At 49.3% G+C, this 12657-nt stretch overlaps 2 protein-coding genes and 3 non-coding genes; 2 read left to right on the plus strand and 3 right to left on the minus strand.

Annotated features, from left to right (window-relative positions):
- Nucleotides 1-92: 92 nt before the first annotated feature.
- On the minus strand, nt 93-4719 carry CNAG_06276 (hypothetical protein). Its single transcript, XM_012197882.1, has 7 exons — nt 4089-4719; nt 3196-4042; nt 1886-3155; nt 1709-1824; nt 1614-1634; nt 1137-1553; nt 93-1074 (listed from the first exon to the last, which is right to left on the minus strand). Exons 1-6 carry the CDS (start codon nt 4155-4157, stop codon nt 1180-1182), a joined length of 2697 nt encoding a protein of 898 aa, XP_012053272.1. The 5' UTR covers nt 4158-4719; the 3' UTR covers nt 93-1074; nt 1137-1179.
- CNAG_13102 lies at nt 159-396 on the plus strand. XR_001046378.1 has 1 exon: nt 159-396. It is a non-coding gene; the product is annotated as a hypothetical RNA (non-coding RNA).
- A 1093-nt stretch (nt 4720-5812) lies between the features above and the next one.
- Nucleotides 5813-6324, minus strand: CNAG_13103. XR_001046379.1 has 2 exons: nt 6126-6324; nt 5813-6061 (listed from the first exon to the last, which is right to left on the minus strand). It is a non-coding gene; the product is annotated as a hypothetical RNA (non-coding RNA).
- A 740-nt stretch (nt 6325-7064) lies between these two features.
- Nucleotides 7065-7486, minus strand: CNAG_13104. XR_001046380.1 has 2 exons: nt 7443-7486; nt 7065-7230 (listed from the first exon to the last, which is right to left on the minus strand). It is a non-coding gene; the product is annotated as a hypothetical RNA (non-coding RNA).
- Nucleotides 7487-7732: 246 nt separating this feature from the next.
- CNAG_06277 (ribosomal RNA-processing protein 12) lies at nt 7733-12181 on the plus strand. XM_012197984.1 has 6 exons: nt 7733-8560; nt 8609-9426; nt 9478-10733; nt 10783-11430; nt 11486-11835; nt 11888-12181. The coding sequence occupies exons 1-6, from the start codon at nt 7790-7792 to the stop codon at nt 12020-12022; spliced, it is 3978 nt and encodes a 1325-aa protein (XP_012053374.1). The 5' UTR covers nt 7733-7789; the 3' UTR covers nt 12023-12181.
- The last annotated feature ends 476 nt before the right edge of the window (nt 12182-12657 follow it).

The following is a 12657-nucleotide window of genomic DNA, read 5'->3' on the forward strand; positions in this document are numbered from 1 at the left end:
AACTGCCACCCCCATCCCCATCCCCATCCCCATCCCATACCCCCCACCCCCATTCATCCCCCCTACACCTCCCGGATACCCCCCATACAACCCCCCATACAATCCCTCCATCCCCCCACCCATCGTCACACTCACACCCCCCGCACTTCCACCCCCAGCCCCGACATTACCCTCCCAAAAGACGGGCGCGGACGGTTCGTAAAACGCTTGCAGCTTTTCCCAAAGTTCAGGTGGATTGTTCATGATCGTCATCATCCCCCCTTCGTCCGCCGCACCTCTTTCCGGCGCCGTACCGACAGGGGGAGCAGAAGCGGGAGGAGGAGCCGAACACAACTCTTCCGGCAGAGACATACCCATCATCCCCAAATCATTCGTCATACCCACACCCACACCCACACCCCCGCTGCCATCCCCACCCCCACCAGCACCGCCCAAACCACCATGACCCCAAAACGTACCGGGCAGAGAGACAAACCCATCAAAAGGCGTAGACGTCGGGACGGGAGGAGCGAGCGGGAGAACGATAGGCCCGCAGTTTGAATCCATCACCGGCATCATCCACGCCCCACCGCTTGAAGATTGTGGTCGGTTGGATTGCGTATTCGACAATGACAATGACGACGCAGTCGCAAACATTTCAGGTCCAGAATTCCCAGGATTCCCATCCATCTGCGCGGGATTTTGTGATATCGACAATGGCGCCATGGACTGGTCCTGCTGCTCAGAAGAAATGACCATTTGCGATTGTTCAGGTGTATGCAATGGCGTGTCTTGGCTAGGTGCAGATTGCGGTTGGGATTTCGTCAACATTTGTGGGTACGAAAGATGAGGAGTCTGTGAAGGCACTCGAGAACGTGATCCTTGCTCTTGCTGCTTTTGCCCCTCGCCATGTGCTTCACTCTGCCCTCGCGGAACAGGAGGCTGATAATGACTAGCAGCCCCGTCTACCTGTCCGCCCAACAGCGCAAACAGCATATCCTCCCCTTCCCCTGATGCCCACGCAGATGAAGCCGGTTTACCAAGCACTTGAGGGTACCGGTTAGACACGAGGTTGAGCAAGATTGGAAGCAGAGACTATAATCTCTAATCAGCATGGCTCCTTTTCAAAAAAAAAAAAAAGTTAAAAGGAAACTCACCAAGACGCCCTGAGATCGCTTCGACCCATTCTCCCGGATCATCTCACACGCCTCCTTCAACTCTTCCATAAACACCCTTCACAAACTCCATACTCCCACTCTCCTCTTCCTTTTCCCCAATCGCCTCTCCTCCCCGCACCTCTCCCACTTTCTTATCCTCAATGAACGGCGCACACCAAATCGCTAGCGCCGCCATGGTGACCGCCGCACTAAATGTCTGAACCCATACCATCCACGCGCGAGCCATCAATTTCGGGTGCTTGTGAAACATGTAGTAAGATGTGAGTGTGATGGCATGGCATGCGCGATAAGTATATTGGATAGTCTCATAGTCGGCAGAGGAAAGAGTTATGGGTGACTGAGGAGACGCTCGGATCCGTGAGATGAGCCGCCGAAGAGAAGGTCGGAAGAGGTAAACTGTCAAAAAGCTTAGTCAGTCTCCAGTCTTGCGGACTCTTCTCTTTTATAAACACTCACGCATAGCTTTGTAATGGCACACTGCAAATCAGGGAGTATATCAGTCAAGCGGCTCTCTTAAAAGCAAGCACACACATAAAGAAGGGGGGACATACTTGATGTGGTAGTCGTTTGTAATGCCTTTGCATCATCGCCCGAAAACCCATCTACAGGATCGGGCAAAGGCTCCCCTCGCAATAATGGGCAGTGTACCGAGGGAATCGTCGTAACACTTGGGCGAACCAATCAGCACTCGATTGTCATCCCAATTAAAAAAAAAAAAAGAAACCCACTCGAACTGCATCAACACCCGCTTGACATCCTCCACCCTATCCCATCCTGCTGGCGCACTATCCGGCAAACTTCCAACCTCAATCACCCGACTCTTCACCAATCTGATGAAATCATACTTTTTATACGCCAACGGAGACACCCCCTTGGGGTACGCCGTTTCGATATACTCTACCTGAATCGATGCCCTTTGCCCATGATTGAGACAGATTAAACAGTCAATGACGTACACCTCATGCCAAACCCGACGCCTAAACTCTCGCTCTTCCGCCGGGAACGACGGGTGGGGATCGCGATGCAACCCAAGCTGGAGAGCAGACGAAGTCATCTGGCGTAACCAGTAAAAGTTACTCGCCTTTGTACCGCGCCACCCAAAACCGACAAACAACGTACAAAGCGCCAACGCTTGAGTACCGGCTATACTCGCTGCCCAGCCGAAACGGGTGTCAAAACAAGCTTGGACGGCGTCCCAGTACGTGGCGACAAGAGGCGCATCTTCGTCTCGCTCGAGGTCAAGGTAAGCTTCAAGTGTGAGGACCATAAGTACGACAGCAAGTTTATGTGGTGAAAGAGGATTGGCAGGGGTGGGCGAATAGACGGCAGGAAAGTAGATACTCTCAAATTCCTCTCGCTGGAGGATAGTCTGATACCATTGTGACGTCTCCCAGAATCTCTCTGCCTTTTGTGCTGTCACCTCGCTAGACGGAAGGACTTTGATAATCCGCTTCAGCCGCTCAAATACAAGGTGTCGCTGATTGAGGTCTTCAATAGAGGAAGGTGGTTGAGAATGGGCATGGCCTGTGCCGATGATCATCGCTGGAGCTGCATTCTCACCTGCCCATTCATCCTCGCGCTTCCCTTCAGGCGCAGAAGAAGCTTCGGTCAAAAGGGATTGAACGGCAATGCGACGAGACGGAGGAAGGTTGGCGGGTGCAGACGAAAGAGGCGTCGCGACGGTAAAGCTGGGTGTAGACATGGCGTGTATAGGCGATCCTTCGGGAAGTGGTGATTTCGGTGATTTCGATGATTTAGTCTCTTCATCTTTGCTATCCGCATTCGCATTGGGAAAAGACGCGAAGCCACCGTCAAGGTACTCTGGCGCCAAAAGTGGGTGGGTGGAGGAAGTTGTCGAGCGATGGGCTTGTAAGAGGGCTGCTTCGAGCTGCTGGATCCTTTCATGCAATTGCTTCGTCGAGGCGAGAACAAGCCGTTTTCCATTCATGCAGCTGAGATCACCATCCGGACAAACCAAAGCACATCCTCTCCGTCTGCCTACGAAATGTCAGCGTCGCTCACTGACAAGAAGACTTACAGTTTGAACATGGAAACACCCGATCGCATTTTGCTTTCAATCGTCTACATTCTGCACAACTCCTCTTCAGTCCTTCACCTCTCTTTTTGATCTGAGATTCTTTTTCCTTCTTCTCATCCTTTCCCTCGTCGTTCTCTTGTTTAACTTTTTTAACGGATTCTGGAGCTTCATCCGGAACCGGGGCAGGCGCACTGTCCCTCCTTTTCAACCCCGCCAAAGTCAAACCAGCTTCCAATTCATCACTGCCCGTCTCCAGGCCCATCTGATCAGCATTCAAGTGCTCCTCGCTACCCCTTGAACGCTTTTTGACTCCCTGTTTCGCTGCTGATGGCCGGTCATCCTTCTTCATGTCAGGCGGAATGACAGGGAGTGGGTGCTTGCGCGGACGACCTCGTTTTCTAGGAGGGGGGTTGACATCTCCCGCTGCAGCAACATTTGAACTCTCAGCTTTTGGTTTCTCTTCTGCGCGAAATGTAGATTGTTCAGGCACAGGTGCACGATGGGCCGCAGGAGGAAGGATCGATTGGTGATGGGCTGGTGAAGGAGGCTCAGGATGCCAGGAAGGAGGCGCTGGGTAGGGAACCATGTGCGGTTGAGGGCCGGCTGGGTGCGAATACGAATGTGAATAAGGATGATGAGGGTGAGGTGGCGGTAACTGGCTATGGCCATGAGTATACTCGTGTTCGCGCTGAAAGTGTTGCGGTGGTAGTTGGTAATAGTCTCGATAGTGATTTTGATATTGTGGTGGATGGACAGCGTACGGACGTGTTGGCTCATGTCCGTGAACCGGCCGAGGAGGTGGATGAGAGTACATAGGATAGTCTGCTGGCATGGCAGGACGAGGTTGCTGAGGTAGAGTCAGCAATGTTAAGGGAATGCAGCAATCAACTCACTCGTGGTTCAGAATTAGGATGGGTAAGGTATGGCCGATAGGGAGTCTCGTGTGATGAGGATGAGGTCATGATGCCCCAAAATTATTCGTCGAGAAGACGAATGATGTCTTGATATTCGTCGTTTTGAATGGGTATCAAGTGGTATAAAAACAGAGTCCAGATGATCGATGGGTATCTCGCCTTGCTAAAATATTGTTCGACTGATTGGTTACGTCAATTATACCTTTAGCCGTATATGGGAAAAACAATTCGTCGATGAGGGAAATCAAAACCCCTAAGTTTGGCTGTCGATACTGAGTGATGGATGGTCGATGGGCTCTTCCCAACGCGTTGATTTCGCCGCTTTTTTGCCACTAGCTGACTGATATATGTCCGGTGTAATTTGGGTATTTTGGGTATATACTATGGACAATGTCCCTGAAGGCTGTTGAGAGTATAATCGTCGAAAGACGACAAAGAAGAAGATTGTAAAGAAGCTGAAAGACAAGTTGGATGTTCGTTCACCCAATATGTGTCGTCGGACACATGTGATCGACGAGGTCAGGATTACGAATACGATACAAATAAACCTCTAATTGAATGAAAATCGTATACAAAATCTTGACCGCAAATTTGTAATGGTATTTCATTGCAATAGAAAAATTGTAATCGGGTGTAGGTTTACGGGAATCCATCGCCGTCCACAAAACTCTAAATTTGCGGCCATGCCGTTCGCCGTCAAACAACCGTCGTAATCTATATTCGATGATTGGCGTTACAGAGCTGCAAATCTCATGAATGCATATCTTCTGCACAATCGTAGTTTATTGCTATTTGAGAGTGCAAAGGTGAAAGGATGATTATGCCTATGCTGGTTATAATCGTCAAAGCCGACTGGTGGAATTTGCTGTGCAATCTCTGATGTCCTTTAAATCGCAGAAAAGTACAAAAAAAAAGTGAAAACGAACGCTTCTTCTGGGCAGCACATGAAAAGTGGTGAATAAAATAAAGTTCTGGACCACGACTGCGTAGACTTGACCACTACCGGCAACATGATACATAAACCTGACAGTTGACAAATGGTGGATCATTAACGCTACCCTTCAATATCATTAGATCCTCATGTAGAAGTCCTAATTTGTTCGAGCTTCCTATATCGTCCGCCAACGCCCAGTGAGGAACAGCGTGGAGATCCGGATTGCAATGTAGGGGTTGGACTTCCGGTTTTCTGGGGAACTTGGTCCGTAAGCCGTGCAATTTGTGTCAAAGGGATGTTCGGAATCGTCCGGCGCCCAAGATCCCCAAGTGCTTTCAATACATATGACATGCAAAGATCAAAGCGACCAGTGCCTGTCGACCATATTAAAAACTTTTCTTCGTCCTTTCAATGCAACTAAATACCGGCGGTTATGACATGGTAGTTAAAGTGCCCTCACACAATATTCAGAATTGAGCATCGAGTTTGACTTCCAGGTGATGATTATAAACAACTCCGATATTGGACAGAGCGTGCTGCTTTGGAGTTTGGGAGCTTGTGTTCCCGGAAACTGGGCCATGAGTGTGCGTAGTTTTGTTGAGCGATCGATCAGACTTGTAGTTGAGCTATTGAACAATCGCTCAACAAGCTAGCGAGTCACTGATCAATGTTCACTCTTTCAATGGCGGTGATAGACAAGGAAGGATATTCCCCTCTCTCTGACAAGCAACGTTTGGAAAACTCCAGGGGAATAACTAAGGACGACGTTCGGCCAACATTCGTGTTCATAGTTTTCTTTTACTGCTGATAATGCTCTAACCAACACCCTATTCCCTTCATCCCTCCCTTGCTCGGTTTCTCTTAATACGTCCTTTCAATTTTTGGACCAGTTTCACTTGTTCTCAGGTTTCGAGGACGAAAACGCGCTTGTGATGTAACTACTGATCGTGGAGATATATGAACCACTTTGGGAAGGCGACGAAGTGGTAATAGTCTCGGCTGGGGGAACTTTGGACTCCTACAAGAAATCATCATAGTCAACATGAATTAGAAAAAAAGTTGAAGGTAAAAAGGGACAGTACATATTCGTCCGGGAAGTATTGACTAGATAATAACTGATAGCTGGAGAAGGCAGTACTATTACTAGCTTCACCGACAGTGGATGGCGTTGAGGATTGGGAGTTGGACATTTTTTGTTTTAGTTATCGGTCTGTCGTTGAAAAAATTGTTGTTAAGGTTGATTTGTTAGTGATTAGAGACGAGGCAGACAAGGCTAACCCGAACCAGGTTTTATAATCCGCCATACCGACAAGAAGCCATCTTTTCAAATCATATTTGCGAAGGCACATTTTCCTATAATGTATGAGACACAATAGTAACTTCCAAAGCTTGGTTAATCCGATGGGTCGGAGTGTTAATTCAATCCTTCTCAAATCCAGTTCTTTCTTGTTATGGGTCATATCCTCCTTTGTAATCCTATCTACCTACCTGACTCCTGATAGGATATGATCCGGCCGAACTACAAGTACACTAAGGTAAAACGCCAATGAAGCTTTTTGATGTCATATTGTTTTTCGGAACGACAATATTAGCGATATTTAAGAAAAACGATGAAAGGTCGTTGGTTCACGCTGACGACAATGCTTGTAAGGTACAGAAAAGGCGATTGAACCGTAAGTATAATTCCGGTTTGGTAAGGCCGATCTATTGGCCGCTGAAGGAAAACGACGATGGGTGACGATGCGCACGGCGTAAGAAGGCCATGAAGGCCGATGGCTGGTAAGAGAAGAAGTTTGTTTTCTCCGTCGACTGGATTCCACCGGCTAAGACGAGCGAGGTTGAATGAAGGCCGAGACTATCTGGCCGTATTTGCAATGTCTTGCAGGTTCCGGAAATAGCGATGCATTGAAAAAAATCGCTTCAGAAGATGCCACAGGAGATGAGATAACAGCTGACTGTAGAGGTAACGTGATACATCAGTGCGGTAGTCGACCGAGAACCACAACATGCAAGTCGGTATGGAGGTCGAACGAGAGGCATGCATACAAATATGGAGAGAGAGCGGTAGTGAGAACTAAAATAATTGCTCTTACATACAAACAACATTGGTACGGGAATACTGAAGTTAAAAGGGCGATGGGGTATATCTTACGATCTCGAACAAAAATCACAACCTAGACACGACAACTTAATCACCAGTCAGCACCGATTCTTCTCAATCACAAAGCCGGCAAGAAAGAGAGGATAAGGGGTGAGAGAATCAGGGGGTTGAAGATAAATTTAGCCTCAGAGCAAAACCCCTTGAGGGGTCGCATTCGGAGTGAGCTGAGTTAAGATTTTTCATCCAGCGTGGGGAAGAATGGAAGGAATGAGGAAGACACAATGGAGAAGAGACTCACTCAAAGGGCAGAGAAACGGTCCGACAATATACAGCGATTGAAGAAATGGTTTAAAAAAAGAGATGAAAATGAAAAGAGAACAAAAAAGATGCAAAAAGTTTCGGCCAGCAGTTTGTTGAGACGAAGACTGTATTCATTTACGTAATGGACAAATATGGTTACAAATATCAATCTAATTAGAGAAGTAATCCCATTAAGGGATGATTAGAAAACATTCCCTAATGATGTTGCCTCCACCTCAAATTTCCACCAGCCATCATCCGCCGCCCATGAATGATTTTGTTCGCACATTTCGCTCTTCTCCCTGTTTCATATCCAAAATTTCCTTCGAAAGCTCTTTTCGCAGGATGAGCTCGACTGACTTCGCCGCCGAGCTGGAAAAAGTCCGCCGCTTGACCGGCTCTCAGCTTGCACACCAATCAAAACCGGCCCAACTTTTGGTCGCCATCGAATCTACCATCACCAGCACTCTCAGCACACCTCCTCCCCATTCTTCCACCGCATACTTTGCATCTCTTCTCCAATGCCTTGAGAAGGCTTGTGCAGATGAAGTTGGAGATGATGAGGACATGGCTGAGACTGAAAACATGGGGCAAGGAGCTCTTATCCCTGCCACACTTTACTTGCTCGCTATTGTTGTTCCGGAGAGCCCCAACCAGGTCGTACTTTCCAAACTCTCACCTTTGCTCGAGTGTATTTTGCCTCTTTACGACTCTGCTTTGGAACATCCCCCAGCTTTACGCTCACTTCTGCAAATCACAACCGCCGTTGTCCTCCTTGCACCCCCTCAATTGTTGTCCTCCTCGCCTCTTCTTAAGAAGGCTTGGAATTATCTCCTCGAACTTAACCTCGACCCTCGTCCAAAGGTCCGACATCTCGCCCAAGAAGGTGTACGTAAGGTGCTCACCACTCCCATCCCTCCCAAGGTTGTCGCTGGGCAACATCCTTACCTCGCTAGGGCCCGAGAGTGGGTGATGAATGTCCTTGAAGAAGAAGTCAAGACTGGCGGTGCTAGAGGCAAGAAGGCCAGATTTGCGGATGCCGAAGATATGGAAGGGAAGAAGGCTATCTGGGTTGTACAGGGTCTCCGTGGATGGGTAGCTGTTTGGGGCGACGAAGTAAGTATTCCATCTCTCTATCGTCAGTTCTTGTCTGACGAAACATAGCAACTGTCGGCGCTTAGCTCGACGCTCCTCTCTCTCCCTCCCCTCCCCCACCTCACACCTCAAATTTATTCACTTCTTGCCTTGCTCTTGTCTCCTCCTCCGTCGGACGCTGCCTCGCCCACCCCCTCTGTTCTTACCAACCTTCCTACCATCCTTGACTCCTTGCTTTCCTCTCCCCCTTCCGCCGGCGATATACCCACCTATCTCTCAGCCATCGCTGGAGCTCTCATCAAGATGTCTCTTCAAGATCCCACTTCCTTGGCCACGTACCTGCCCAAAGCTTGGAATTTACTCTTCAAAGAAATCTTGCTTGCTCCCAACGCTCCCAAGCCTGTTGTTGAGGCTGCCGTCTCTGCTCTTGGTCAAGGCGGTTTGATCAGGTATTGCATCACCGATGATCAGATCTTGGCTACTCTCAGCTATGTTCGAGGCGGAAGCCACCTTCCCGGTGCGAGGCAAAAGGGCAGAGCGCCCTTCTTATGGAAGTTGCTCTCTTCCCTCACTTCCGCTTTGGGTTCCAACCCTGTCCGTCTTCCCCACCTTCTCAAGCTGCTTGAGTCACTTATTTCCCGCCTTCGTCTCCGCGTCCTGCCTTTCGGGTCCAACCCTGGCGCTCCAGCCAAAGCCGATCCTTTGGGCCGAGCACCTGCTGCTGCGCAAGAGTTGTTGATGGATTTGATCAAGGAAGTTGGTGACCTGAGATCTCAGCGAGGGTTCGAGTGGAAGGATGAGATCGATGGAGTTGTGGGTAGTGCCATAGAAGTTGTCGGTGTGCAAGGTGTTTTAGAGGTGCTGCCTTTGAATATTGAACCTGATGCGTGAGTCGCATTTTTCAACTTTCCTGTAAATTTCTCGCTAACGATCTACAGCTCGGGAACCCCTCCTCAGCCCGGCCGCGCCCATTTGCTCCCCCTTATCCGTTCGCACAACACCAACTCTTCCCTCTCCTTCTTCTCTTCCTACTTCCGTCCTTTGTCTGAGCGCCTGTTCTCCCTTAAGGTTGCCGCCGAAGAACGGGGTAGAGCCCAGGAGGCTAAGATCTGGGAGGTTGTCGTCGGGCAGATTTGGGACTGTTTCCCAGGTTTCTGCGATATGCCTCGGGACATGAAGGACGGACTTGATGCTTCTTTCCTCGGTTTGCTCACTTCCCTTCTCTACACCCAACCCACCCTCCTTCCTTCGCTCCTCAAGGGTCTTTCCCTCCTCATTAGCTCTACCACCCGTCTTGCGTCTTCTGCCGCCCCTCAGGAAGAGCTTCTTAAACAATTCGGCGTCTCTCAAATTGATGCTCAGGCGAACATGGCTCTCCTCAAGTCTTTGGCCAAGGATATGGTCTCTGTATTATTGAACGTGTTCTCCAAGATGCCTCGTGAATCTAGGGGTATGGTCGGGGACGTTATTGGTCACTGGGTAGGAATTATGGAGCCTTCAGATTTGGTTGAGACATATCAAACTGTTACCACTCACTTGTCCAATGCGCTCTCTGTTCCTCCTGCGCCTGCCAATGCCGGTGAAAGCCCCATCTCCCACACCATGCTCGATCTCTTGATCATCTTTGTCCCTCAACTCCCTCTTGCCCAATCTCTAGCATTGTTCAACGCTTCATCCACTCCTTCCTTGCTGCACCACCGTGACGCCACTGTCCAGAAGAAGTCCTATCGACTCTTGAAGCGTCTTCTCGAGTCACCGACCTTGGCTCCCACTCTCACTCCCGCCTCCTATGCCGAGTTCGTGTCTAAGCTCCTCTCTTCACAACCTCACATCGGCCCTGGTGCCCAGCGTGACCGTCTTCAATTGTTAACCACTCTCGTAAACGTTCTTCCTCAGGACGGGCTTGGTGTCTTGCCAGAGTTGGTCAGTGAAGCCGTGTTGGGTACTAAGGAGGTCAATGAAAAGGCGAGAGATGCTGGTTTCGAACTCGTCGTGGAGATGGGCAAGAAGATGGCCAAAGGTGGAAAGGTCAACCGAGCTGAAGGGGAGGAGGATGGTGAGGTGGAGAACACTTCAGTGGATGCCAGTGCAGAGGAGTACTTGACGATGGTCGCTGCTGGTTTGACTGGTACTACACCTCATATGATCAGTGCGAGCATCAATGCTTTATCAAGGTTACTATTTGAGTTCAAAGGTATGTTTAGTCTTCAGATCCTAAGAGTGCATTACTGACAAGATCACAGACCAAGTTTCCGACCAAACCATTTCCGAACTCCTCTCGACTCTCACCATCTTTCTCACCTCCAAGAACCGAGAGATTGTCAAATCCGCTCTTGGTTTTGCCAAGGTCACCATCGTCTCTCTTCCCATCGCTACTCTTCGCCCTCACCTTCCGCAACTCGTTCCCGCCCTTCTCGGCTGGGTGCACGACCACAAGAATCACTTCAAATCTAAGACTATCCATATCTTTGAACGACTCATTCGCAGATTCGGCTTCGACGAAGTTTACGCCAACGCTGGTGAAAAGGTCGAGGAGAAGAAGGTTCTGATTGGTATTAGGAAGAGGAAGGAACGAGCTAAGAAGAAGCGAGCTGGTAAGGGCGATGAGGAAGAAGGTGATAAGAGGCAAAGTATGGGTAACGCGTTCGATGATATCCTTTACAACTCCGACTCCGATTTATCTTCTGACGAGGATGAGGATGCCCCTGCTAAGGGCCGGACTCAGGCGCAGGGTAAAGGCCAGGTCAAGGGCAAGAGAGCTCAGCAACAACAGCAACAGCAACAGCAACAGCAGAGAGAAAGAAGAGAGAAGGGAGGGGATGTTTACATCCGAAACGATGAGGATGAGCCCATGGATCTCCTGTCGAGATCAATTGCTGGTGGAGTCTCTAGTAAGTCATTCTATTGTTTCAAATTATTATCATATCTCTAACGCACATCTTGCAGCAAATAACCCTGCTCTCCAAGCTCCTCGCCGTAAACCCGGTCAGCTCGCCTCTAAATTCCAAACTGACAAGTCCGGAAAACTCATCATCACCGATGACAACTCTGCCGACGAGGCCGATCCTTCAGCTTCTGCCGGTGCTGCCTTCATGGCTAACGTTGCCAACACTACTGCTGATGGCACTTACCGCGATTCTCGAGGTAACTTGAAGTTCAATCGTAACACCAAGCGAGCCCGAGAGGCGGAAGGTGATATCTTGAGAGGTTTGGATGAGGAGGATGCGAAGAAGGAGAACAAATTGAGGGAAAGGAAGAAGATGAGGAAACAGCTTGGTGAAGAGTTTAGGGCCAAGGTATGTTTTCCTCCTCATTCCTCAGTCCTTGATGCTGACCAACTATTTCTAGCGAGCCGGTGGTGATATCAAACGCGAAGGAGGACCTGATCCATACTCTTACGTCCCTCTCGGACAGACAGGGGGGAAGAAGGGAAAGAAGGGCAACTTCAACCTTACTAACAAAAAGAAGGGGTCCAGAGGATAGGTGGTTAGAAAGGTGCTCTCTTAGTTGTGGCAGCGTGTGGAACCGTGTTCAGAATTTGCTTCTTACTTCTGGCATATCCTTTCTGTTTTCGATGTATGCATTTTAGAGTCTTTGATGATGTTAAGGGTGCCGGTGCTATATGCAGGTAATGGAAGCTGGTGACCATCTTCACTTACAGAACGAGGCGCAATTTCTCGCATCAATACATAGTAATCATCGTCTCATCTTCGAAGGAGCCGGCCATCATGATCGCACCGTTCGTCCGCTACCTTAGCTTCTCACAACTTGTTCAAATTTTTCTGGCGCTTATTTGCCGTTTCGGCATCGTTAGGTTGGGCTGAATTTCGGGGTACCGTGGTCGGCTGAAACTTTTCGGATGGATAATGTGGGATGATATCCGGCAGTTTTGCGCAGTATGGCATGCCAAACGGTCCGAAATTCTGCAAGGACATTTCAGGGATAAGGGAAGCTCCCGCATAATGATTACGTTTGTGACGTGATTACGGATGAAAAATGGAAAGGTGGAAATCGGGGGAAGGTTTGGGCTGGGACGCGGTGCACGGTCAAAGAAATGAAAGCGAAGCAGATGCTGTATGGGGTACAGTATCGGATACCAGTTACATAATGAGCTCCTT

The sequence above is a fragment of the Cryptococcus neoformans genome, chromosome 13, assembly GCF_000149245.1.
Source record: "Cryptococcus neoformans var. grubii H99 chromosome 13, complete sequence".
NCBI lineage: Eukaryota > Fungi > Basidiomycota > Tremellomycetes > Tremellales > Cryptococcaceae > Cryptococcus > Cryptococcus neoformans.